This window comes from Acomys minous (assembly GCF_964271855.1).
Source record: "Acomys minous genome assembly, chromosome: 2".
In the NCBI taxonomy this organism is placed as follows: Eukaryota; Metazoa; Chordata; class Mammalia; order Rodentia; family Muridae; genus Acomys; species Acomys minous.
Window position 1 is genome coordinate 134,190,192 of NC_140484.1, and position 22,541 is coordinate 134,212,732.

At 46.5% G+C, this 22,541-nt stretch overlaps 1 protein-coding gene across 7 annotated transcripts in view; it reads left to right on the forward strand.

Moving 5' to 3' along the window:
• Positions 1–22,541, forward strand: part of NUMA1 (nuclear mitotic apparatus protein 1) — a 73,766-nt gene that overhangs the window by 31,904 nt on the left and 19,321 nt on the right. For 3 of the 7 annotated variants that reach the window (XM_084801631.1, XM_084801627.1, XM_084801633.1), the window contains exons 2-12: positions 7,245–7,318; positions 12,092–12,177; positions 15,774–15,853; positions 16,834–16,916; positions 17,846–17,926; positions 18,695–18,782; positions 19,995–20,112; positions 20,501–20,658; positions 20,937–21,054; positions 21,140–21,257; positions 21,574–21,714. In XM_084801631.1, coding sequence (XP_084657757.1) covers positions 7,277–7,318; positions 12,092–12,177; positions 15,774–15,853; positions 16,834–16,916; positions 17,846–17,926; positions 18,695–18,782; positions 19,995–20,112; positions 20,501–20,658; positions 20,937–21,054; positions 21,140–21,257; positions 21,574–21,714 — 1,113 coding nt within the window. In that variant the 5' untranslated portion in view covers positions 7,245–7,276. Of the gene's footprint in view, positions 1–567; positions 709–784; positions 1,078–1,282; positions 1,523–1,736; positions 2,088–7,244; positions 7,319–12,091; positions 12,178–15,773; positions 15,854–16,833; positions 16,917–17,845; positions 17,927–18,694; positions 18,783–19,994; positions 20,113–20,500; positions 20,659–20,936; positions 21,055–21,139; positions 21,258–21,573; positions 21,715–22,541 lie in introns of those variants that run through there. The other 4 variants (XM_084801630.1, XM_084801629.1, XM_084801628.1 and 1 more) reach the window with 4 other exon arrangements.

The window sequence follows — 22,541 nt, forward strand, 5'->3', positions numbered from 1 at the left end:
AAGATTTTCCAGTTCTGACCTCAACTCACCCTGGGTACCTGCTCTTTCACTGCTACCCCACCTTTCTGTTTTCTCCTCCCTTTCCCTAGAGGAAAATTGTGCTTTTGTGCTTTGAGATCCAGATTAAAATATCATTTCAGTTTCCTAATCTAAACTGGCTAATTTCTTCTTGTCTTTTATATGCGTTAACATGTACCATCTTGGAATATAACCCTGCCTCAGATACTGGGTATAATTCTTAGGGGCATTCCCAGCAACCCTTAATAGCAATATGTTGCGTATAGTTCAATAGATGTTTCTACTTGGAAGGTTGAGGGGACTCCTTTTAACTCCCTGGTCGGCTTCCCCAGAGGCTTTGCCTGTCCAGTGGGTAGACACGCTGGTGGGGTTTTGTCTGAGTCAGACATCTTTTCTTTTAGTCGTGTATTTGCAGCAGACTCTGGGGATGAGTCCCTGTGCCTGTGGAGGGCTCCAGCCAGTGCCTGCCGTATTCAGAACTGTGCCTTGGCCCCTCAGCCCCTCCCCACAAATGCCCAGAGGAACTGGGGATTAGGTTCTGGCAGCACAGCTGGGATTTTGGCGGCCATTCCAGTCAACAATAGCGCAGCAGCAACCCGGACAGGACAGCGCAGGCCTGCGCTCCGCAGCTCGATTCGGCCTGGGCTGCGTGTTTGGGTGGCATGACACCCTGGCCTTGCTACGCAGAAGGTACTGGCGGAAGAGATTGCCGGCAGGGAACGGGCTCGGCTGCCAAGTCCTGGGGCAGGCGGCGCGGTGGAAGGAGGCCTGCGCTTTGTGTGCTGGGGAGCTGGCGGGCGGCTGTGAGTGTGCCTGCAGGCACGCCCCCGGCACGGGCGCCGCAGGAAGCGGCCCCTGTAAAAGGCCTGCGTTGTGCGGCTCCTTTGCGCTCGGCTCCCAGGCTTCCTCTGCGCCGGGCGCGTTTCCCGCCAGGGGCTGGCCTTAGGTCGGTGACTCTGGGCCTGCCCGCCCGGGCTGGTCTCAGAGGTGGACAGGCCATCACTGCTGCCTTAAGCCCTGGTGGAAAGCAGCGAAGGGGGAGTGTCTTGGCCATCTCAGGTTGGTGAGGCCGGCCTCGGTGGGTGCGCTTTGTCTGTGTACTCCACAGCTGGCCGCCCTTGCTGCGCGTGCTCGCTCTTAAGCAATGGTGCCTGCCGCCGTGCGCCCTGCCCCCACACGTTCTGCTGTGTTTTAGGGGACGGGCAGGCTTCGCCCGGGTCCTCCTGGCAGGCGCTCCCCCTCCCCCAGCGCTCTTGGCTTCGCTGTTGCTCCCAGACCGCGCGGAAGCTCGCTGTGCCTTTAAAGAAAGCAGACTCCTGGCTGTGACGCACTTCTGGCTGTCAGCCAGGAAGATTGCTTCTGCCTGGCGGACTGAGAAGAAACCCAACAACTTTTCTTTTGTGTGTGGGGTTACTTTCCACTGCCCCCCATGCTTCTGTCCTTTCAAGATTTAAATGCTAATGGAGGATTAAAACCTGTAGATACGTTTGGCTTTAGGAGTCCGGTAAGGCCCCGCAGCTCTAAGACTTTTTCTCCCTCACTCTTTCTCGTTTTGTTTTTTCAAAAATGGACGAGGGGGTGGGGTGGTTCATCCCCCTCACCTCCCTTTCCTGCGCCATCCTTAAAGGGGAGGGAGAGGAAAGGGAGAGCAAGCAAACACACTGAGAAACAGGCGCTGGCAGCAGAGCTTGCCAACATCCGGGAGTTGGCGCCTTTCTTTCCCCTCATAGATGTCAGCGTGTTTTTGTTTGGAGGGAGTAGTGTGTGCGCCTGCCTTAGAGCTGTAGCGACAGCCCAGTAGAGTTCTTCCCTGTTTCCTTTTGTAGTCCTAGGTGCGTTTGCGGCGTTGGACAATGAAAACGTGTCCGTTTTGTCAGCTGCCAGGGATCAGAGTGTGTGAATGTAGTAGCTGTGTGTGAGTGTGGTAGATGAACTGCCCCAGAGGGCTGTGTATGTGCGCCTGCGCGGGCACTTCACACATCTGTGCCTGTAGGCCGCCGTTGATGAACGCAGCCTTCCTGCTAACATCTTTCAGATGTTGACGTTACAGAAGATGGGGAAAGGAACAGGTATCAGTATTTATAGCTCCGGATCAAGCCAGGTGATGTTAGAGACCGACCTCAACACAAGCAGATTGTCCTTTAGTTAGAACAATGAAGGGCAGCAGTCTCTCGCGGGAGTGGAGACTGCAGAGATCCTGGGGCTCGGCTTTTATAGGGCAGAAAAGGGAACTTTTGGAGGTGGAAGATTCCATCTGCAGATCTGTTGGTCTTCAGTCTCAAAGTTATAATACCGAAGACGTTGGTGTCTTGTCTTTCTTGTCAGGAGCTTCCCAGTTCCTAGATGTTATTTGCTTGTCAACTTTACTTTTGGCAGTTTCTTAGTCACCCGAAGCTTTTAGGTCATTAACTCTTCAGGCATGATTCCCCTCCTCACCCGCCTCTTTTGAGACAAGGCCTTGCTATGAGGCCTTGCCTGCCCTCGAACTCAGAGCCACCCTCCTGCCTCAGCCTTTCCAAGTGCTCTAGAGGTGTGAGTCACCAAGGACAACTAATAAGCAACCTTTGAAGAAAGAAAGGAATGTGGGTTCTCCCTGAAGTCTTTTCTTCATTCCTGTCCAGAGCCTCAGGACTCTGAGCCAAAATCTAGCTTACAAAGAGGGTGGGCTGTGTGAAGAGGAAGAGGCCCGAGCTGAAAGTTAGTTCCTTAGAGCAAGTAGAGAATCCATCCAGCAGGCTGCTTTACTTCTGATTGCAGAAATGCAGAGGGACGCTTTATACTTGGTCCACATAGCCTACTCAGCACTCTCCCCCAAAACAGAGGAAAGACTGACTTTTTCATGGAGTAGTTGTTGGCCTTTTTTTAAAAAAAAGATTTATTATGATGATGATGATGATGTATGCAGTGTTCTGCCTGCATGTACACCTGCAGGCCAGAAGAGGGCATCAGATCACATTACAGCTGGCTGTGAACCACCATGTGGTTGCTGGGAATTGAACTCAGGACCTTTGGAAGAGCAGGTGGTGCTCTTAACCATTGAGCCATCTCTCCAGCTCGGCCTTTTGTTTTTTAAGCAGCCCCCCTCCCCCGCTACCATTGGGCCGGGTGGTGGTGGAGCACCCTCTTAAACTCAGCATTCAGATGCAGAGGCAAGCAGATCTCTGAGTTCCAAGGCCTCCCTGGTCTACAGAGCTAGTTCCAGGATAGCCAGAACTACACAGAGAAACTTTATCTTCAAAAAAACAAAAACCAACTCTATTTCTTTTCTTTTCTTTTCTTTTTTTAAGACAGAGGATACACAAACGAGACAGCTCCTTTTTGTTGCTTTTTTGAGACACAATTTCACTGTCCTGATTGTCCTGGAACTTGGTATGTGGACCAGACTGGCCTTGCCTTGAACTCACAAAGATGTGCCTGCCTCTGCTTCCTTAGGGCCGGGATTAAAAGTGTGCACCACTACACCTGGCCTTTTTTTTTTTTTTTTTTTTTAAAGACTGAATACTAGCAATCTTCCTGTCTCAGCCTCCCTTGTATGGTGAATAAACACTTTATCAGGGTACTTTGGCCTTTGCCAGGGTAAGGTCCAAATGGTTGTTTGCTTGTGGCTTTTGATGTATTCGTCCCAGAGGAGCTCCCAACCTCAGTGTTCAGTGGGTGCAGAAGTTGCTCAGGTGGAGGAGAGGGTAGCTCTTTAGGGCAAGGTGCAAGAGCCTGGAAGTTTTACGGCTATGGGCCAGGTGGCTTCCAGGGTAAGTGATGGTGAGTTTTGCTCCCGAGCTTGGGCGTATAGATAAGGCAGCCATTTTTTTAGCTGTGAGTCTCTGGGCCTTTGGAACCTTGAGTTGGCCTGGGCTGAGTTTGAGGAGTAACACCTTGAAGTGGAAGCCTCTGTGGCCTCAAAAATTCTGGGAGTCAGAGCAGTAAAAGAATGAGGGTTCAGCGGTGACAGGGGCCCATAAATTGAGAGTTAAGACAGGTGGTAGCTCTCTTAAGACTAAAGTTCACTTTGATGTCATCTTGAGGTGAGGTGGTGGTATTCAGGCAGTTGGCTGCTAAGAGAGAGCTGGAGCCCAGACCTGGGGTGGAGCATGGGAGGAATGCTGCTGTGCCGCAGACTTTCCGGCATCATTTGATTTCTCCTAAACCTACAGTTTTCTCAGAAGAGACCCCCAGAGCTCAGCAGCCTGACCCTCTGGTCTGCTCTAGCAGGTGGTTTAGATTAGCCTCAGCCCTTGTAGGAAACAATGGCTAGTCTTAAACTCCTGATCCAGACAGAGTGCAAACCAGATGGCAGTGTATTTCTTGAGTGTCACTCTCACATCTTTTGTGGAAACATAGGAGGTTTCTTTTGTTTTGTATTTCAAGACAGGCTTTCTCTGTGTAGCCCTGGCTGTCCTGGAACTCACTCTGTACACCAGGCTGCCCTCAAACTCACAAAGATCCCCCTGCCTCTGTCTCCCCAGCGCTGGGACTAAAGGTATGAGCCACCACTGCCCAGCTCATAGAGGAGTCCTTGTAAGTGTGGAAATTGGTCATAATATAGGGAATTATGGTATAGCTTAAAAAATGTAAAGCGGACAGAGGGGGAGCATACATTTACAGGGTCACTACTTCTTTTCTGTCTTCCTTGGAATGGGGAAAAGAGAGGGTAGGTACTTTATCAGCTTTGGGATGATGCCTCAGTTTTGAGTTGTGGATACATTTCATTTTCAAATAAATAGGTATGTGGGACCTGGCCTACCATCTGAATTTTGTTGTTTTTATTTCTGACATGCCCAGTCAGAGTGAGTGGGGGTGGGTCTCAGATCCTTCTGTGAAATGGTTCACAGAAGGCTACAATTGCAGGGAATCTGTTTTTCCATCACCATCACCCAGTCTTCTGGGTGGGGCCTGCCTCAGATTTCAGGGGGAGGGGAGGGACGATGGTGCTCTGGCTGAGAGCCCTTGGCTGCTACACCAAAGTCTGCTTAAAGCTATAGTCCCAGTGCTGAGCACTATCTACCCCTGGCTTCAATGTTGTTACTCACAGAAGCGAGCATTGCTAAACTGTGGCTATGCCTCCCCAAAGCTGTGCACCCTAGTGTCTTGAGGAAGTGCTCTTTGCTAGCTTTGATGACAAGAGCTTTCAGCAGTTTCTAGTGTGAGCACTAGATTCCTAAGGTCTGTGCCTGGGGACCTCAGAAAAGACATTTGACCTTAATGCAAGAGTTTTTGAGCAGTGAACTAGTTTTAGATAGGGTTTTCTGGGGAGGACACCAGGAATTGTAAATTTTGCCTCTGAGATGAAGAAAAGAGATTGCTTAAACCGCAGGTGATTTTTTTTTTTTTTAAAGCAGCACAGCTGTAGAATCTTTGAGTGGGCAAGATTTATTTCCTGTTGTAAATAAAGTGTCTGCATAGTGAGGGTTCCAGGGGCTCTTGTTACTGAAGATTGCAGAGACTTTTTTTCTTTACTCTAGTTCTGGGAGTTGAACCCAGGACCTTACACAGATTAAGTGAGCATTTCATACTGAGCTGTAACAACCCCAGTTGGCACCCCAGTTGAGTAGTTGACTATTGCCCCCTTCATCCTTCAGGCTAAGCCTGCTCTCTCCGCTGTAGGCTGGCCAGCTACACAAAACAAAGCCCAATTTCAGTGCACTGGTTGGTCTGGTCCCAAGAGTTGGGCACCCAGTCAGTGCCCACAGAGAAATCTTCCAGGACTGAGGAACACATGGGCCCCTTAGCATATCTGTCCTTCTGAGAAAACCTTAACTGTGTCCAAAGACCATATAAATTGGCTCATCTCTCAGTCTGTGTCACTGATACGACAGGTGGTAGTTATCATGTTGGGTTTTGCAGGGTCAGGAAGTAGTTAGTTGTAATTAGTGTTTACTTATAGTTAACATTTAATTATTTTTTTTTATTAGTGATTTAGGTATTTAATTTTATTCCTCACCCTCCTAAAAACCCCTCAAAGGCAGTGATGATGTCATTGTCTTCTGTTTCTCTTGTAGCTTTCAGGACAGGAAAAACAAGTAGGGACTAAAAAGAATTTCTTGGTTGGTTGGTGAGTAGAGATTCCAAGGGGTGAAGGGAAGTGGGTTACCAGTTTATGAATCTCTTCTTCATTACTTGACTGGGTGCCTTATTGTCAAAAAATGGTGTCTTTCTTTATTCCTTGTACTTTGTGTTCAGAAAGCACTAGGCAGCTGTTGGTTCTGCTGGCCTTAGGTTTTAGAGATGCTAATACTTTTGGTGCTGTGTAGGTGAAAGTCCTTTCTGTTCTTGCCACTCATAGAGTAGTGATATAGTGGGCAGTTGTTACAGGAGGTGGGAGAGGACAGTTGTGTTCTTGAAGATTTTGGGAATTATGGGGCTGATAGGTCCTGGGAAATACTTACACAATTCTGATTCTGTAATCCCATGGGTCTCTTGGCAGACAAGTGGCAGGTTCCCAGGGGCAAAGTGAATTGGGGGTAAGAATACTGGGACAAGTGCCTACTCTTACATTAAATGTCCCCTGGGGGTTATAGGTGTTGGCAAGATGGCTCAGTGGGTAAAGTTGTTGCTGCCCAAGCGTATGAACCTGAGCTCCTATCTTCAGTCCCCACCTAAAAGCTAGGTGCTATGGTTTTCTCTTTCATCTCAGTGCTGGGACGACAGAGACAGGAAGTCCATGGCTTGGTTATAAGCTAGAACCAGAAATTAACCTCTTCTATTTAAGAACAAAGGTCATATATATATATTGATTATCTATCATGTGCCAGGCACTGTGCTATTTGCATTACTACAGTAAGGCAGGGAGATTTATATGGATCCATTTTGCAGATGAAGAAACAAAGGAAAGGAGTTATATTAATTGTCTAAAGTCACATAAAGATGGTTCCATGGAATCAATATTCAGACCCTGATGGTTTACAAACCATGATTGTTCCTTGTTGAAGGCATCATGTACCAAAGAGCAGGACACAGACTAACCTTGAATGCTGTGTTTTCCACCAACTGGGAGATTATGAGCGTTTAGTTGAGTACAAGATTCTTTGTAGTCAGCCCTGACAATATAAGCTTTAGAGTAATTTATGCAGATGTGTATTCTGACGTTTCAAACTTTCTGTGTTGCCTTAGTGGATTGAATGCTAGTGGTTTGTTGATATGTTCAGAGCTGGTAAATGGAACTGCTTTTCTTCTCTTTATTGAACAGAGATCTCTAATTTATTAACCATGCTTTTTCTCTTGGGTTCCAGGTGTGTTGGAGTGACTGACTGGGATCACCAAGATGACACTCCATGCCACCCGGGCAGCCACGCTCCTCTCTTGGGTAAGTAGCTTTCTTTTTTTGCTGTACATCTTCAGGAAACTGCAGACATGCAACAGAACATTCTATAAGCCAGGGCTCTGCAAAGGCTTCTCATTTGCAGACTGGTTAACTTTTCATATTGCCAAAGATGCTGCTGCTGCTGCTGCTGACAACAATGACTTTGTAGCTCAGCGCAGGCTTCTCTGAGGTATTCCTTTGCTCATGGAACAGAACATTGGGACACCATGTGAACCCACTCTGATCTGTTCTGGGGTGTGTGTGTGTGTGTGTGTGTGTGTGTGTGTGTGTGTGTGTGTGTGTGTCACTCACTAGGTAGCTAGTCTTGCCTGGCCTGGAACTTAGAGAGCTCTGCCTCTTGAGTGCTAAGATCAAAGGTATGGACTACCACACCAAGCTGTGTATTTTTCTGACTAAAGGATTGACTGTGAACCTTGATGCCCATGTTGGCAGGAACTTTGGTCTTCAAAGAACTAATCTTCAAACAACATTGTCTTTATTATGTTTCTGTCTGGTTCCATTGTTCTGTTTCTTCCTCTTTCTCCTTTTAAAAACGAAGACGAATATTTTATGTATTTCTTACTGTGGTGCAAAGGTGTTGCTTCACTGAATAAAAATGACGGCAGCCAAACATAGCATATTGTAAAATTAAGACAGGATTGTCCTTCACCTGGCCCAGTACAATACATACTTTCTTGCACTCCCGGTGGGAAGGTCAGTAAATCTTTATCTAAATCCAGAATTGCATGTAAATGAGTTGTAATATTATGTGATACTTTTTTTTTTTTTTGGTAGACCAGGCAAGCCTCGAACTCACAGAGATCTGCCTACCTCTGCCTGTCTCCTGAGTGCTGGGATTAAAGGCATGTACCACCATGCCCTGCTCGAAATGCAGAACTTTTTAAAGGTTATCTTGGCTGTCCTGGACTCGCTTTGTAGTCCAGGCTGGCCTCGAACTCACAGCGATCCACCTGACTCTGCCTCCCGAGTGCTAGGATTAAAGGCATGTGCTGCCATGCTTGGTCAAAATGCAGAACTTTTACAACTACTTTTTATCATAGATAACTCAAAATATTTGAATACCGGAGTTTATAATAATCTAAATACCTAGTCTCTGGTTATTATGAAAATGATGTACATTGTGTTTATCTACAACCATTAGGCAGTTAAGGGAGATTTTTTTTTTCCAGTAGCAGTATTGAGAGTTTTCCATCAGTATTCCTAAATGTTATTTAAAGTCTCCTACCCACCATTAATTTAAGACAACAATGCAGAGCAAGTCACTTTGTAATAGTTTATTTAGGGGTGCCATGTTCAGTCCTCACTATAATTCACATATTTCTTTCCATTTCAGGGTCAGGAGCCTTATCAATTGAGCTATCCAGGCCTCCTTTATTCACATATTTCTCAATGTGTTTCTTTACTCATTTGTTCTTCCAGTTCTGAAAGGCTGCTCAGTGTTCTTGATCAGCCAGCCATATTCATAGCAGGATTTGTTGATGAGCCCTGGTGTTTCTGAAAATGCTTCATTGACTTTTCCCAATAGAGGAGAGTAGAGTTCACTGGCAGCTTTCACACCACCCAAAGTTAGTCTTGTTAGAGTGGATAGAAGACTAGGGTTTTTGTTTTTTGTTTTGTTTTAAGAATTATTTATAGGGGGTGGGGACATGGCTCAGCAGTTAAGAGCATTTGCTGCTGGTCTTGCAGAGGACGCAGGTTTGATTCTCAGTCGTCGCATGGTGGCTCACAACTGTTTATAACTCCAGTTCCAGAGGAGCCAACTTCTGGCCTTTTCATATGTACTGCATGCATTTGATGCACTTAAGTGCAAGGAGGCAAAATGTTCATGAATTAATTTTATGAAATAGCAGCTCAAAACAGTACTTTCATTATGTGAAGAGAATGCTATGAAATATACACATAATAGGGTTGGAGAGATGCGCAGTGGACAAAACATGAACATGAGGGCCTGAGTTTAGGTCCTCAGAACCCACTTAGAGTCAGGCATGGCAGCCTGTGCCTGTAGTCAGTGCTCCTGCGGCAAGATGTGAGGCAGAGACAAGGCTCCCCAAAGCTCAAAGGCCAGCTAGCCTGCTCTGTGTAGCTGAGAACAGTTATAACAGAAAAGATAGCCTGTCTCAAACAAGGTTGGTAAGGATTGATGCCAGAAGTTGCCTCTGACATTAATACATATACCATGTACTTTGTGCTCATGCACACACACATTCCATATGCACACACACATAGATCATATATGTAGTCACACACAAAATAAAATATATACATGTACTTGATAATTAAAACTATCTTTAAAAAATTACTCAGAGGGAAGTGGCTGGAAAACACTCACTCATTCCATTTGCAGAGGACCAGGGTTTGATCCTAGTACCCACATCAGGCAGCTTACAAATTGCTTATAAATTCAGTTCTAGGTGAAGGCATTTGCTGAACATAAACTTACGCAGGTATAATTATATACATAAATTAAAAATCTTTGTTTGTTTTTCGAACAGGGTTTCCCTGTGTAGTCTTGGCTGTTCTGGACTCGCTTTGTAGACCAGGCTGGCCTTGAACTCACAGTGATCCGCTTGCCTCTGCCTCCCAAGTGCTGGGATTAAAGTCGTGCACCACCATACCTGGCTATGAAACTATTTCTGGAATAGTAAAAAGCACAATTTTAGATTGAAACCTGTTTTGTGAGTTAACCTTTCTCTGCATGAAGTTTGTCATCGAGGTAAACCTTTCTATGAGTTTGCCCTTCTCATCAGGAGACTTAGTAGCTCTAGGGAAAACAAGGCCTGGTTTTTACATAAGAAACCAGATCAGTAATTGGCATCAGTAATTGTCCTCAGGTTTAGAGCCTTTTCATTTGAGAGACTCATAATTTAGACTTTCCCTTTGAAGTTTCTCAAATGTGAGCTCAACAGTGGTAGCACACGCCTTTAATCCCAACACTTGGGAGACAGATCTCTGAGTTCGAGACCAACTTGGTCTGCATAGTGAGTTCCAGGACAGCCAGGGCTTCACAGAGAAACTCTGTCTTGAAAAACAAAAAAAGCAAAAAACAAGAAACAAATGAGAGAGAGAGAGAGAGAGAGAGAGAGAGAGATCTCAAATTTATATCATTAGCTAGCATCATATACATCTTTTGCACCCAGAGTTACTGTAAAGCAAAATGTTTTTAAGGTGAGACAGACTTTCTAGCTATGATTTGGCAGCAGCAGCCTACAAGGAGGGGTTGGTTAAGGTTAGCTAAACTGATAACGATAGTGTGCACCACCATCATCATCACCATCACAGAAATCTGAGAAGGATAACTTTGAGTAGGGAATATAGACCAGATGTCCTCTGTGTCACTTTAGAATGACACAGATTTACTGGCTCCCCAGGGAGCCAGCCTGGGTTCTTCCTGGGGTCTTGACAGCTTTGTTAGGGGCAGAGGTCCCAGGGCTGCATCAGTCTTAGGCTGCCAGGCCCAGAACGTCGTAGAGACTTTCCTCCAGAGGACTTGAGAAACTGACCCACCTTGGTGAGGCAAAGAGGGGCAGTATACTTTTTCACACGTGTCTCAATTGCCCACAGTTTGGGCAGCTTCCTGGTGCCAGGTGAGGTGAGTGTTCATTGCAGCCACATTGAAGAAAGTTACAGGTGAAGTCTGCTGTCTCATCTTCTAAAGAAGACCTCAGTCAGGGCTGCCACTAGGAGCTGGCACTTCTGTCTATCATGAAAAGCCCTTTTTTCTTGAATACTTAAAATGCCATATTTAGCATTTTTTTAAAAGAATTTGAGAGCCATCATCTAATATATTAAGTATACTTGATTTTAAACAAATTTTGTTTCCTTTAAATTGTTTTAGGCTTAACTTGACAACATGGACAGAAGGTTTAAGCTTATCCTTGTAGATGAATTACGTTTGTACTTAGCATGATTACAAGCACAGTTCTGAGCACATTAAAAACTTTGATCATTTACAGAGTGACTGACCATTAACTTGTGTGTCTTAATTATTTTTAACAGACTGACAAGTTAGTACCTTTTAAAAGAGTAGGATTTTACAGTTTTATTCCTATTAAGTTTGAGCCTGAAAGATTTGAATTGAAGACCGGGCATGGTGGCACACACCTTTAATCCCAGGACTTGGGAGGCAGAGGCAGGCGGATCTCTGAGTTCAGACCTGGGTCTTCCCATTGTGTTTAGTGTGCTTCAGATGCTAGGGCCCCGGGAGAGCTCGGACAGTGGGCTCTTACTGGTAAAGCCTTCGGTGGCTATGTATGGGCACATTCACTGGGTGAGGAGGGACAGCTTAAAAATCTTGGTGGCCGGGCAAATGCTTGCAACCCCAGCATTTTGTAAGTAGAAGCTAGAGGGATTAAACATGTTTTGAAGCTGGGCGTGGTGGCGCACGCCTTTAACCCCAGCACTCGGGAAGCAGAGGCAGGTGGATCTCTGTGAGTTTGAGGCCAGTCTGGTTTACAAAGCGAGTCCGAGACAGCCAAGGCTACACAGAGAAACCCTGTCTCGAAACCTCCCCCCCCCCCAAATCTTTTTTTTTTTTTTTTGACAGCTTAGGGTAGAAGTGAAACTATTTTGAAAGAGAAAGGGGGCAAGGGTGTGGGGTGGGTGGGGGATCCTGGAATCACCTGCCCCTTTACTCCTATAGCTACAACTGTAGGCACTCACAGTGAGCACAGTGGTGCCAGCACCTAGGGGATGTTGTGAACTGCATGCTTCTGGCATTCTATGAAATCTCAGCCGACTCTTCCATTTGGCTTGCAGGTGAACAGTCTGCATGTTGCTGACCCCGTGGAGACAGTGCTGCAGCTCCAAGACTGTAGCGTCTTCATTAAGATTATCAACAGCATGTGAGTATGCTTTCCAGACCCCAGCTCTGAGCAGAAAGCCAGGTGGGATTGGGCTATTAGAAGAGTAAGTAGGCTCAAAGACTCACACCTTGACTTTGCCTTTCTAGTTTCTGGACCTCTCAGTGGGAGAGGATTCAGTCTTGTCCTATCCAGAGACTTTCTGACCGTGGCATGGAAGGCTCTTCAAGGCCCTATGCACAATTGGAAGAGACTACCCCAAGAACTTCCAATTTTCCTGTTTCAAAAGTAGTCTCCTGTGCCCCGCTTTTCACGATTCACCCTGCCTCACTATCTCATTGTTAGTGTGTCTATGTGTGATAACTGAATGTAGGTGCTTGTGTGCCACAGTGTTCATGAGGAGGTCGGAGGATAACTTTCAGGACTTGTTCTCTCCTCCCTATGGGTTCTAGGGATTAAACTCAGGTCATCAGTCTTGTGAGTCTATAGCTTTTTACCTGCTAAGTCTTCTCACTGGCCCAGAAGTGTGTTTAAGTGGGTAAGGATGAGTTGGAATTCTTTGTTGGCAAGTCAGGTGCTGATGAACAGCAGCCCAGGACAGATGTGCCTATTAGAATGGTAATGGTTTTATGTTATCCTTTGAACTTTGAGTGTGGGGTGGGAGGTTTCTTACAGGAATTTTCAACAACTTTTGGTTCCTTTGAAAGAAATCACCTTTGGCCCAAATGCTCCCATTTTCTTACCCAGCTATTGAGGCATGACAATTAAGCACTGTACTGACTTATGTTAGGTCACCACCCTCCTTCCTATAGTCCTTTCCATCCTCTTCCTCCTCCATTTTTGGTTTTTCAAGACAGAGTTTCTTTATGTAGCCCTGGCTGTCCTGGAACTTGCTCTGTAGACCAAGCTGGCCTCCGAGAAATGTACCCGACTGCCTGTGGGGTGCTGGGGTTGAAGCCCTTCACCACCACTGCCCGCTTTTTATTTTTAAAGAAAACAACTTCCTGTGCTTCATCCTGGACACCAGACCCTCAAGGCTTCACCGTTCTTCTTGTTGTAGTTTATGTCTATTTGTATAATGTCAGCATTATTTCTTAGTGGGGTGCAATGGTGCCCCAGCACTCAGGGAGGCAGACACAGGCAGAGCTCTGAGATCAAGGCCAGCCTGGTCTACAAAGCGAGTCCAGGACAGCTAAGGCTACACAGAGAAATTCTATCTCGAAAAACCAAGGGGGAAAAAAGACTATTTCTTAAATCTACTTTGTAGTACTCCCTTGGTAGCAAATCAAAATTTAAAATTGTATTTTGTGGTTTGTTGTTGTTGTTGAGACAGAGTTTCATGTAGCTCTGGCTAACCTCAAACTGACTGTATTGAAGGATGATCCTGATCTTGTTTCCCAGGTGCTAGGATTGTAGACAGTTGTCACCATAGCCAACTAAAATCATTGACCTGGGTGTGGCGGCATGTTCTGTAGTTGTAGCTGCTTGGGAAGGGGAAGCAGGAGAATTGCTGGTGCGTATGAGCAACACAGTGAAAAGTCCTCTAAGCAGGGCATGGTGGTTTAACCCTTTAATCCCAGCATCAGGAGGAAGAGGCAGGTGGAGCTCTGTGAGGTCCAGCCTGGTGTGCGTAGTCCCAGGACAGGCAGAGCTCCCTCCCTCCTCCCCTCACAAAATCTTTTGTCAGTAGCCTAGTTTATTTTTTCTCATTGAATTTGTTTCCTCCTTTTTTCTTCCTCATCCCATTGTTTTATTCCTGTAGAAAGCACTAACTCCAGGTTTTCTTCATTGTCTTGAATTTAGACTAGACCCAGAATTTTTTGCTTCTGGAAAAATTAATTTCTGGGTTGGAGTCATCTCAGCAGCTAAAGCACTGGTTGGTGGTTGATCTTCCAGAGGAACTGGGTTCAATTCCTACCACCCACATGGTGGCTCACATGTTCTGTAACTCCAGTTCCAGAAGATTTATATATATATATATATAATGACTTCCATGGGCATGACCTCCATGGGCATAGCATACATGCAGTCAAAACACCCACACATAGAAAAGTCTTTTATTTTATTTTTTAGAAGAAAAGATGAATTTCCTCCACTTGATTACAGAAGCAGTAGGGTGGTCCATGTTGCATAACTGCTCCTGGGGATGCACAGAAGTGATGGAGCACCACATACGGGTGCTGGCAGCAGACACAGGAGCGATTCTCCCCGTCTACTGTGCTGGCTCACGCGTGTGTTACCTACAGGGCACGGGGGACTCAGGCAGCTGCACCCCAAAAAGTTGATGCTAGACAGCTCAGCAAAAGAATGTTTGAGTACAGTTTGGCAGCACCTTCAGGAAAGTTTCTTTTACATATATCTATACACATATAATTTAAAGATTAGGTTGGCCTTGAATGCCTAATCCTTGTGCCTCTACCTCAGATGCTGGGATTGTTTTAGGTGGGAAGTGCCACACCTAGCTTCACTTGATTTAAACAAGTCTTTTCTGCGAACATTTGGGTAGAGAAATCTCTTACTTTAGGTTACTGAATCTCCAAGTGTGGGTAGGTAGGGAAGTTTTTTGTTGTTATTATTTTTTGTTTTGTTTTGTTTTTTAAAGGAGTCAGATTAGTACTTTTCAAGACTGTAGGAGTCAACACTTATTTGCTAGCAGCCCCAACACCTCTTGATTGGAATGGGGAGGGGCTTTACCTGGAAGAAGTCTCTTTGTGCCCAGGAAAAGGTGAGGTAACTCATGGTCATGGTATAAGTGCACCTGGGTTTGCAAGGATGTCTCTTGCACCGGAAGGTTCTCAGGCCAGCCCTTCTCTCCAGAAACGTGGCTGATATCTGAGGATTGAGGTCTTGAGGTGTCTGGACATCTTTGATGGTTAGTATTCCCAGCTACACCTAGAGATAACTTAGTCTTCTAACATAAGGTGGAGAAGCAAAGTCACCTCAGAAAATGAAGCTGCCTGGCTGTGTGGGAGCACTCCCAGCTGCCTGGCTGTGTGGGAGCACTCCCAGCTGCCTGGCTGTGTGGGAGCACTCCCAGCTGCCTGCCTCCCTTGCTTGTTTCTCTGTTCTTTGTGCTGGCTGTTGGGACAGTTGGGGGAAGGCAAGGGTGTCCATGAAGAATGACTGCTTCTTGTCATGACCTCTTGGAGTCGTCAGTCTTCAGCCATTTCTTCCTGTGCCTAGTGTGGAGTGTGGGAACTTTGCCCTGTCACTTCAGAGCCTTGTGGTCACCCAGTTTTTCAGATCTTGGCCCTGTTTTCTCTTCCTACGGGCCTCTCTCACTTTACTTTTGCCATGTTTCCTGACGTGTTAGACTTGAGCCACTCCTGGCTGTTTAATGTAGCTTCTCGTTCATTTTTGCCATCTCTTCCCAGCTCCTTCCTATAAAACTTTCTTGCACTACAAATGGGTGGGCAGAGTGTCATGGTTTATAGAAGGACCCCACGCTTCAAGTCTCCATTTCTCACCCACCACACATTTTCATCAGAATAAAGTAGCGTTCTTGAATCTTCTTTATTGCCTCCAGGCCTAGAACAGACTGGGCCTGAAGGGGAAGGGGGGCTGTAGGTAGGCAGTAAGGCAAAGATGGGTAACTGTCCTGTGTTAAGCTTGCTCTTTTTGTTTGTTTTTTGTTTTAGCCACAACACTGAAGAGGGGCAACAAATCCTGCAGCAGCCACTGCCAGAAAGACTAGACTTTGTTTGCAGTTTTCTACAGAGTAAGTAGACTAACTAGCTGGACAGCTCTGAGCTCCTGGGACTTAGGAACCAGAGGACTCGGTCATAGATGTTTGGCCAAAAAAAGGTTCAGGACACCTTACTCTAGCAAAAAGACAAACAGCTGCATCAGCCTCCCGGAATCTGGAGATGCCTCCACCACCAGCTTATGTTAAGAAAAATGTCTCAAAAAAAGAAGAATGTCTCTTTAGTCCCAGAATCCATGTCAGGTCCAGATAGACCCGAGGGTTGATATCACTTTGGTCTTGTGTTCTCCGTACTTTGAAGAGAAGGGAGAAAGGGTTTCACATACCCTTGTAAGAAAACTCCTTTTCCTTGTAGGAAAAATAGTTTTCTTGGGTAGTTGCTTAGTAGGTAAAGGGCAGAGGCCAGGTTTTTAGATATAGATTCTCTCTGTGTTCTGTGGAAATAATGATAATCAAGTAAATGGGAGGATTAAATAAAAAATGTTAGTGAAACTTGGGGCACGGAGCATTGTCACACCCCTTCCCTGGTCATCCGTGTATCTCAGAATCTGTCATCTGGAGCTGCTGGCTGCCATTTCTACTTCAAGAGAATTGATGGGCAGGTGAGATTCTGTCCCTATGTGAAATGTTCTAGCAGCATAAGGGCACAGTGTCACCTAACTGCACTCAGCTGTAGACCTCCTCTGCAGCCTTAGTTGGAGTAGGACTACAGAATGATCTCATAGCTCTGGCTCCTTCTGTGATGCTCAGGGGAGGAAGTGATGAGCTGCCAGGTAAGTGTGGGTCTTGGCCTAGAGTTACTGCTAATGCCCTGGCAGCTTTAGTCTACTACTGTCCATGGAGCCCTTGGGCTGCCCAAGGTAGAACTGACTTCAGGCGAGAGAGAACATTAGGAATAAGGGGTCCTTCGTCTTGTCTCCTCGGAAGTTGTGCTTCTGTTTCTGAAGTTGAGGCATTTTGAGAGCTCAGTGTCTGCTGCATGGTTATCATTGCAGAAAACTGGAAGCATCCCTCATCTTCACAATGCCTGGTGTCTGTGCAGAAAGTGATGGAGGGGTCCGAGATGGAACTGGCCAAGGTACCTGTGGGATACCAGACTTGGGTGGCAGGGACCTGGGAAATCTGCAAGGCCTTTTCTGGACCTGATGGAGGAGTGCTGAGAATTTTGTTTCTGGGACTCTTCAGATGTGGAGGCAAGGCCAGCAAGGTGGCTTTGTTAGAGGTCATTTTTTGTCTGAGAATTCCATGGTCTTTGACAAAGAACGTCACTTGCCCAACATTAATGCCCATGATGGAGGCTTGCAGGAGTCATCATATTTCTCTCCAGGCTCAGGTGGCTTCATTTTCTCTGCCTGGTGTTGGTAGCTTACGCTCATGATTCCACAAGTCAAGAGAGTCAGCTGCGTGAAAATCTGACTCTCGTCTTCTGCTCTGTGAGCGTTGAGCCCTTGGATGGATGGATTGATTGATTGATTGTTGTTGTTGTTGATTTTTTTCCCCCTCTCCAAGACAACATTTCTCTGTGTAGCTCTGGCTGTCCTGAACTCACTCTGTAGACCAGGTTGGCTTCAAACTCAGAGATCTGCTGCCTCTGCCTCCTGAATACTGGGATTAAAAGCGTATGCCACCACTGCCTGGTGAGCCCTTCGATTTATTTTGGAAAACAAGTTATCTCTTGGGATTTTTTTTTTTAAGGTTTACTTTTATGCACATTTGGTGTTTTGCCTACATGTATGTCTGTGTGAGGGTACCATCCCCTGGAACATGAGTTACAGACAGGTGTGAGCTGCCATGTGGGTCCTGAGAATTGAACCCTGGTCCTCTAGAAGAGTGCTTTTAATCGTTGAGCCATCTTGCCTCCTGGGACTATTAAGGATGGTGACTTGGGACTGCTAATTATAGAAATTCTGAAAGAGAATAGCTCAGAGTCCTCAAAACAGCTCTCGAGTGGGAACTAGGATGAAACCTATCTCGCTCAGTGACTGTACCTCTTTCTTTGGCTTCTAGATGGTAATGCTGTTTTTGTATCACTCCACCATGAGCTCCAGAAATCCCCGGGACTGGGAGCAAATTGAATATAGGGTTCAGGTAGGCTCTTGTGCTGTCACCCCACTTGCCAGCCCAGTCTGAGCTTCCTTTGCCTCTTCCTTTCTCTCTTTCTTAAAAGACTTACTTATTATGTATACAGTGCTCTGCCTGCATGTAGGCTTGCATGACAAAAGAGGGCACCAGATCTCATAATAGATGGTTGTGAGCCACTATGTCGTTGCTAGGAATTGAACTCAGGCCCTTTTGAAGAGCAACCAGTGCTCTTAACCTCTGAGCCATCTCTCCAGCCTCTAATCATTTCTCATTAAATAAAAATTATTTTTCTCTAAAAATTTAATATTTGTAGTAATGACAGCCATTCATTGTTTTAAAAAGCAGAAAATGTTGAAGTACAAAGAAGGAAATGATACTGCCAGTACTCTCATTTGCAAGCACAGCTGTTAGCTTTTTAAGAGATTAACTTCTGAGGCCTTTTTCACATGCATGTTTTTAGTTGTCTTCTCTCTTATTTGGAAAACATGTAGAAATGACGTCATTTTCCTCTGGTGTCCCTGTGTGTGTACTTGTTACTCCACTGATTTTTTGTTCCGGTAGAGGTTATTTGCAAGATGTCATTAAAGTTATGTTTAAAAGTTTTCTGGTAGGGGATGAACAGGTAGAGCTGATGTGTTGTGGGTCAGGCCGTGGAGCTTCAGCATTATGGGAAAAAGAAGGGTCCAGCATGCCCTGGGGTTTGAGCACTGCGGGGATAAGTGCTGAGTCTCCCTTCAGTGGCATGCCTAGCACCTTTCTCTCCCCGTGGCACAGGCTGAGTTAGCTGTCATCCTGAAGTTTATGCTGGATCGCGAGGATTCCCTGAACCTTACTGAGGATGTAGAGAAGTTCTTGGAGAAAGGTGAGTAGGGCCACTTGTGTGGACCCCCCCCCCCCCCTTTTCCCCTTTCTCTCTCTCTGAGCAGAGGAGTTCTGGGATCCTCTGAGCCATTCACTAACATCTCAGACCATCTGGAGTGGCTCCCTGCTGCCTGCGAGAAATTCAGCAGGTGCTTGGAACTGACCTCATCTGCATTAGGGTGATACTGACTTCCACTTCTCACATTGTTTTGTTTTGCTTTTTGCGTGATTTATTTTATTTTATCTTATATGTATGGGTGTTTTTATTGCATGTATGTCATGCAGTCACACACCATGTGTGTGCTGGGTGCCCACAGAGGCTGGATCCCCTGGAACTGGAGTAACAGCTCCTAGTTGTAAGCTGTTGTGCAGAAGATGGAAACTGACCATGGATCTGCTTGACCTGCTCAGCCATCTCTGTCCCCTTGCCTTTGTCTTTTCAACTGTAGGCTTAGAAGCTGGAGTTAAACACATTTTAGAAACCTTGGAAAAGGTTTCCCTTCATGCAGCTCGCTGTAGATGGGAGTCAGGTACATAAAACCAGTAAACCTGGTAAGGGGATTAAGTGTAGACATACCAAGTACCTCACGAAGTGAGAGTGTCCACCTCTCATGAAGAGGTCAGCTGCTGCTCCTGGGACTGAGCCAAATTCTCTTCTGGCTATTGAAGATTCTTCATGTTCATGGTTATGTTAGAACGGGAGTCTAAAATGTAAGAAAGTTCTCTGAGTCAGATACAAATTTGCAGGTCAGCTTGTCTGCCATTGAAGCTGCTGGCACTGTGGGCAGAGCAAAGAGGGCAAGAGGGAGAAGGGGGTGATTAGAGATAATGTAGTCCTGAGAAAGTGGTCGTGGGAACCAAGAGGAGAGTATTTTACACTTTGGTGATATAAGAGCTAGATGTGCAAGTGTTTCACAGAGGCTGGCACCAACATAGGGTCTGTGGGCAGCATGATGCCTCTGCAGTGCTGACATGAGGGCTTGTTCAGTTTCTGACTATGAGGGGAGCTGTGTCACGCCACCATGCTCTTTTGAATACTTTGCTCTGAGGAAGTAGAAGCCTTGCACTTATCTTTTAAAACACCTTGAACTCATTGGTCAGGTTCTGCCTCTTCAGTTTATGTGTGTCTGCAAAGTCACCCTCCTCAGGTAGTGTTGTCCTGCTCTGCTCACCTCTTGCTAACCACTGTTGGTCTGTCTGCTTCCTGCCCTAGTTCCTTACACCTACTCCAGCACACTCTCTGAAGAGCTTTCTCCACCCAGCCACCAGGCCAAAAGGAAGATTCGCTTCCTAGAAATACAGAGGATCGCTTCATCTTCCAGCGAGAACAAGTATGTCCTGGGCCTGTCTCCACACCCATCTAGTCAGTTCTTGGGTACTGGAGGCTAAGCTGTTGGCCAGCCTTTTACACCATTAAGTGCTTTGAGAGTGTGTAGACTGGGGATCTGTTGTGAGTTAGCCTGCCCCCAAAAGTAGTTCCCTTCTTCCTTGGAAAATATACATCTCCAATTCTTCAGCCAGGAAATTAAGGCATAGAGGAGGAGAAGAAAAGGTTCTGCAGGCTCTCCCCGGAACGTGAGGCTGCCTTGCAGACAGACCCAGGCACAGTGGCTTCCTAACCCGTGGTCATTACAGTCATTGGAGCTGCACCACCCTAGCTGCTGCTGCTCACTTCAGACCTAACCCTCACCCTGGCATCTTTGCCATCTCCTTCCTTAGCTTCCTCTCAGGCTCTCCATCCTCCCCTATGGGCGACATCCTGCAGACCCCACAGTTCCAGATGAGACGGCTGAAGAAACAGCTGGCAGACGAGAGGACCAACAGGGATGAGCTGGAGCTGGAGCTGTCTGAGAGCCTGAAGCGCCTCACGGAGAAGGGTAGGAACCTGACAGTGTGTGGGTGCTGGTAGATGGGAGCATTTGGGATTTCACCTAGGGAAGCCTTGGTGACAGCTCTGTGTACCATCTTGTCCCTTGTGCTGACAGTGGAGCTGTGAGCTCATTTCTGGCATAAGTGTCAGTCTGGCCTGTTAGATATTGGGCTTTGTTCCGGCACCATGTCCCTTTTCTGTGGAATGGATACCATGTGCCTCCTTTGCACTTTTCGTGTCCCCTGTATCTTTGCTGATTCTCGTATCCTCCCCTGCCTTGGGCAGATGCACAGATAGCCATGATGCAACAGCGCATTGACCACCTTGCTCTGCTGAACGAGAAGCAGGCAGCCAGCTCCCAGGAGCCTGGGGAGCTGGAGGAGCTCCGCAGCAAGAATGAGAGGTATGGCTCTCCCTGCCCCTGATGGCATCCCGCCCTGCTGGCCCAGGTAGGGACCACACTAGTCTCATGCTCCCCTTCCTGGCAGCCTCACCATGCGGCTGCATGAGACGTTGAAGCAGTGTCAGAACCTGAAGACAGAGAAGAACCAGATGGATCGAAAGATTAGCCAGCTCTCTGAGGAGAACGGAGACCTTTCCTTTAAGGTGAGGGGGACTGGCCGGCTCAAGTAGTTGGGAGGTTTCCCCGAGAGGGCTGAGAGGGCTGTCTAGTACCGGGCTTGGACCTCAGTCACTTTTTCTTGTTACTGGTTCCTGCAAGGGTGCTCCAGCAGCTCTAAGTGATGATGGATGGTCCTGAATGAGAGATCTGATTGGTTGTGATTGGATTCAGGTTGGGGATGGATGGTCCTGAATGAGAGATCTGGATTCAGGGTGGGGAAGGATCACTGGAGTCCCCAGGGCCTGGGCTTCAAGGAATAGCTAGAGCTGGGTACCAGCCCTCACCCTGCTCATGTCTCAGGTGCGAGAGTTTGCAAGCCACTTGCAGCAACTTCAAGGTGCATTCAACGACCTGATAGAGGAACACAGCACGGCTTCTCAGGAGTGGGCAGAGAAACAGGCTCGTCTGGAAAATGAGCTCAGCACAGCCCTCCAGGATAAGGTAACCCTCTTCTGGGGAGCTGGCCACACTTTGTACATATAGCTCATCACTCTGCCGAGTCCTGGAGTGATGAGCTGCTTCATCAGGGTTTTTAGTAGAGGGAATAAATAGGTTGAGTGCAGTGTAGCTGTAAACTCTGAAGTGTGGATCTTGGAAACGTTAATCAGTCTCTAAGGGGACTGATCCTGTTAGCTATTGTGAGATTGAAGAGCAGCTGGTAAACTCTTAGTGAATTAGTTGTGATTTTAGGTTGGGTATTCTTTGCTCAAATGTTTGGTATCATAAATGTATCAGAGAGGTTTTCTCATTTTGGAACATTTGCATAGATAATATAAATTGCTCGTCCCTTAATCTAAAGAAGTCTGAACCTTTTCTTTTTTCTTTTTTTAATTTACAGCAGCCTAGCTCTGTAGCCTAAACTGGCTTTGGAATCTGTCCTCTAGTCCTTATCCCCTGTAAAGCAGAGTTACAGGATTCTACCTCAGTGATTTGTTCAAAATCCAAAACTTTTTTGGGCATCTTGTTGGAGCTCAGAAAATTTTGGATTTGGGGTCGTTTTGGATTCCAGACTCCAGATGAGGGATGTACAATCTGTGCAACTGTTGCTGTTCCTAAGAGCCCAGCTCTGCCTCTTCACAACCCAAGTAGCTCTTGGGCATAGCACTTAGAATCTGGGAAACAGGAGCGTCCACTGTAAGAGAGACAGTAACTGTGCCTCAGCCTGTGGGTAGATTTGGAGCTCAGAGGCAAATCCATCATGCTGCTTTGTCCCCACACTCGAGGGGAAGCAGATGTGGGCCAGACGAGGCTCGGCTGGTGTAGATGCC